Source organism: Lipotes vexillifer, unplaced genomic scaffold (assembly GCF_000442215.2).
Source record: "Lipotes vexillifer unplaced genomic scaffold, Lipotes_vexillifer_v1.1 scaffold1691, whole genome shotgun sequence".
Lineage (NCBI taxonomy): Eukaryota > Metazoa > Chordata > Mammalia > Artiodactyla > Lipotidae > Lipotes > Lipotes vexillifer.
Genome location: NW_006789046.1, coordinates 3,301,108 through 3,305,018, shown reverse-complemented (window position 1 = coordinate 3,305,018; position 3,911 = coordinate 3,301,108). Strand labels below are relative to the sequence as shown.

Genomic DNA, 3,911 nt, shown 5'->3' with positions numbered 1-3,911 from the left:
GGGCCTGCGCGTCCGGAGCCTGTGCTCCGCAGCGGGAGAGGCCACAGCAGTGAGAGGCCCACATATCGCAAAAAAAAAAGCCATCTTAAAGTGTACGATTTAGGGACATTTAATAATTCAGTGTCGTGTGACTGTTTATCTGGTTCCAGGACATTTTTATCGCCCCAGAAGGAAACCCTGTACCCATTAAACAGTCATTCTGCATCCTGTTCCCGCCCCAGCCCCTGGCAACCACTAATCTGCCTTCTGCCTCTACGGATTCCCCAGTTCTGGACGTTTCAGATACAAGGAATCGTACACCGTGGAGCCTTTTGTGTCTAGCTTCCTGCCTTTGGCACAGTGTTTTCTCGTTCCGTCCACGGTGTAGCCTGTGTCAGTGCTTCGTTCCCTTTTATGATTTACCACTTTGCCATCAGCCATTCATCAGCTGATGGATGTGTGGGTTGGATCTACCTTTTGGCCGTCGTGAGGGACCTGTTTGTTTGGACACCTGTCCCCGGCTCCGTTGGGAACGTCCCCAGGAGTGGAATTGCCGGGACATGTGGTGACTCGATGTGTGACTTAGGGAGGGACCACCTGCTCACATTCCCACCAGCAACGCACAGGGTCCCGTCTCTCGTCCCCTCCCGACACCTGTCACCTCCGTGTGTCTGACACCTGCCCTGCTAGTGGGTGTGAAGGGCCGTCTCACTGCGGTTTGCACTCGCTTCTCCCCAGACCCGGCCGCACTTACCCAGGGCCTCCACGTCCTTCAGGGGGTCAGCGCCCGGGGAGAGGATGAAAACGATGGGGGTCGAGGGGCTGCTCTCCTCGTAGGACTCGGAGAACTCAACGCTCCGGCCCTCCGTGAACTTGCTGCCCATCATCTCCTCCGCAAAGTTCCTGAGGGGGACACGCCTGGTCAGACCCGAGGCGAGGGACCGCTTTTCTGGGGGACTTTCTTAGGCAGAGAAGGGCCTCTAGCTGGAAAGTCGGTCTCTACAGGGGCCTCCCGCGGGCAGGGAGGGTGTGGAGGGGAGCGTGTGCGGTATTTGGTGGTGTTCGCGCTGGGCACCCTTTGCGCCCGTCCACCTGTGCACAGACAGGTGAGAGGCTCTCAGCCAGCTGATGCCACCCCCACTTTCAAAGGCGTGCAAGGTCAGCCGGGAGGGAACCTGGGCCGCAAGCGTTCCAGGTGACCACACCTCAGCCCTCCCAAGGAAGGGATCAGTTTCTAGTGGCTTCCTGTTTCCCACACACACTTCCTATCTGCTCTCCAGACCAGGGCAGCAACACGGAACAGAACCTAGATCGGCCTCTGCGTCCTGAGGATCTCCCCCGACGGGGGCTCTGAGGAGGAAGGACGCGTGCATTAGAGTCGCTTTGGTGAGCTCCATGGGCCACAAAACATGGATCATCAGGAAAGTCACAGAAAAACCCCAAACTTCTCTTTACATAAGCACCCCTCTGTTCCAGGCCCCAGACTCTATCTTGACCCTGATAAGGCTGGGGTCAGCCGAGGCCCCTCTTAGGGTGACCTTGGGATCTCAGCTCTCTGCCCCTCTCCCTTGGCCACAGGAGGCTGAGCTCACTGTATCTGAATGAACCCCAGGAGCTAAACTTATGTCCGGTGCGGTCTTTGAAAGAAGGACGACGGCAGCCTCCCTGGGAGAGAACGCACTTATTCCCGAGGAGTCGGCAATCTGAGCGCTCTGAGCGCCGTGAGGACGCGTGGGTGGACCTGTTCACATAGGGGCTTCCCTCTGAGTCAATGGGGAGTCTGCGGGTGGGTGCCAGGCGGGCCTTCCCACTCCCGTGGGAGTGATAGCTGTCATTCGCTCCCCGGTCTGGCCTTTGCTGGCCTCTATACAGACCCTGAGCCAGCGCTGACCACAGGCCGGTGGGAGGGCTCCTGCTCCAGGCCCCTGGTTGTGCTTGATTCTGCCCTTTGGAATTGACCCGGAATGTCAGTGCTAGCTAGAGTCCTTGCCCGGGAAGGAATTCTAGAAGGTACAGGTCCCGACTGGGGCAGGAATGTCACGAGCTCCCTGCTGCTCCTGACGTGGCCGGGCCACGTGGTCATTCTCTGCGGCTGAAGTGATGATGCAGAATAGAGGGCTCCTGGTTCCGGTCGGGCTCCGCTGCTCCTGGCACTGTGTCCTGGGCACAGGGGTGTTGGAGCCGCCCCCAGCGGCTTGCACGCTGGCAGGTGCTACAGACCCAGGCTGCTGTTCTGGGGAGCCCGTTGCCAGCACCCCGCCCCGCCATGGCCTAGTTACCTTCCCTGGGCCTGTGGACCCAGAGGAGGGGAGGTGCCTGGCTCGAGGGGTTGGCGGAGGGCGGAGTGAACCCGGGGTTGCGGGAGAAAGGCTCTGAGCGCGCCTGGCACCCACGCTCTTGACGACTGTGTGTTATTACTTTTCGCCGTGGACTTGGAATTGAACTTCCTTGCTCTTGAGCTCCACTGACCTGTTTGATTCGGGAGGTGAATCTGCTTTCCTCGCGACCGCCGCAGAGCATGACTTGGGTTCACCTGGCGTTTGCGGTAGCCCACGTGGTCCCGATGCGTTTTCTGCCGTGGTGACTCGGGTGGCTCTCAAGGGTGCTCTGGGGGCCGTGGGGCTGGACACCCGCATGTGCTCAGCTCGCCCGCAGGCGGTGTCCCCCTGGATGCTCAGTGCCCTTCGCCTGGGCCTTCCCCACACTGTGACCGTGTCCGACCTTCCCGGGATGCCTTCCTGCTTTCTCCCTGGACCAGCTCGACTCTCCCTCTTGACGTGATTTCTTGCTTCACTCCGCCCGCTCCCCTCCCGCACCCAGAACCCCTCGCGGTCCCTTTCCTCTTCAGTCCCGAGAAAACAAAGCAAAACAGAAACATGCGTCTGTGAACAACCAGTGGGTGTGAGTCAGGCCTCTGCTTTGTCAGACGTGGGCGTCTTTTGGGAAATCTGGTGGCTTTCAGGCCACTAGGACAAATGGAAAACCAAGACGCCCCTCTGAGAACGGGGCCTGTTTCATTCCTTCCCTCCCCCATGATGCCATGCCCTGCCCGGGCCGGCTGTGCAGATGTTACAGCTGTTGATATTCCTGAAGTCTTTCTGTGCTTTGGGGAGTGAAAGGAACGGGCGCTGAAACCCGATGGTTAAGTTTCCAGTCCTGGAGGCGTTTCAGGTCCAGAGAGATTGTTCACGAGAGCAGAATGGTCCTCTTTGCAAACGAGCCGTAAAAATAAAAGATTTCCTCTAAATCCAGCCATTGACACCATGAAAGTCCTCGGGTGCTGATGGCTCTGCCACTGTTTTCTCCCCACAGCATCCTTAAAGGACCCCACGTGGTTGTGGCCTCGGAGGTCATTAGTGCCCAGGCTTTTTTTAAAAAATAAATTTATTTATTTATTTATTTATTTTTGGCTGCATTGGGTCTTTGTTGCCGCGCGCGGGCTTTCTCTAGTTGCGGCGAGCGGGGGCTATACTCTTTGTTGCGGTGCGCGGGCTTCTCATTGTGGTGGCTTCTCTTGTTGCGGAGCACGGGCTCCAGGCACATGGGCTTCAGTAGTTGCAGTGCGTGGGCTCAGTAGTTGTGGCTCACGGACTCTAGAGCGCAGGCTCAGGGGCTGTGGCGCATGGGCTTAGTCGCTCTGTGGCATGTGGGATCTTCCCGGACCAGGGCTCGAACCTGTGTCCCCTGCACTGGCAGCGCGCCCAGGCTTTTTAAAAATCTTGGTGGCCAACCTGGGGAGTTGTATCTTCCCGTCGCTTATCTCAGGGCACCTCTCCTCGCCCAGGGTCAGGGGAGCCGGGGGTTCCTGTTGGCCACCTTCAGAGACCCCAGAGCTACCCCAGAGAACTCAGAACGGGAATTGGTGGGTGGGATGGGATCCCATCCACTACGTGGCCGAGGCTCCCACTCCCCAGCCCTGAGGCCCAGGCCCA

At 58.7% G+C, this 3,911-nt stretch overlaps 1 protein-coding gene across 1 annotated transcript in view; it reads right to left on the bottom strand.

Annotated features, from left to right (window-relative positions):
* The window catches only part of DNAH17 (dynein axonemal heavy chain 17), a 115,481-nt gene that overhangs the window by 17,307 nt on the left and 94,263 nt on the right, over window positions 1-3,911 (bottom strand). Inside the window, exon 71 of the mRNA XM_007462391.1 lies at window positions 734-882. Within this exon, the coding sequence (XP_007462453.1) occupies window positions 734-882 (149 nt within the window). The remainder of the gene's footprint in view (window positions 1-733; window positions 883-3,911) is intronic.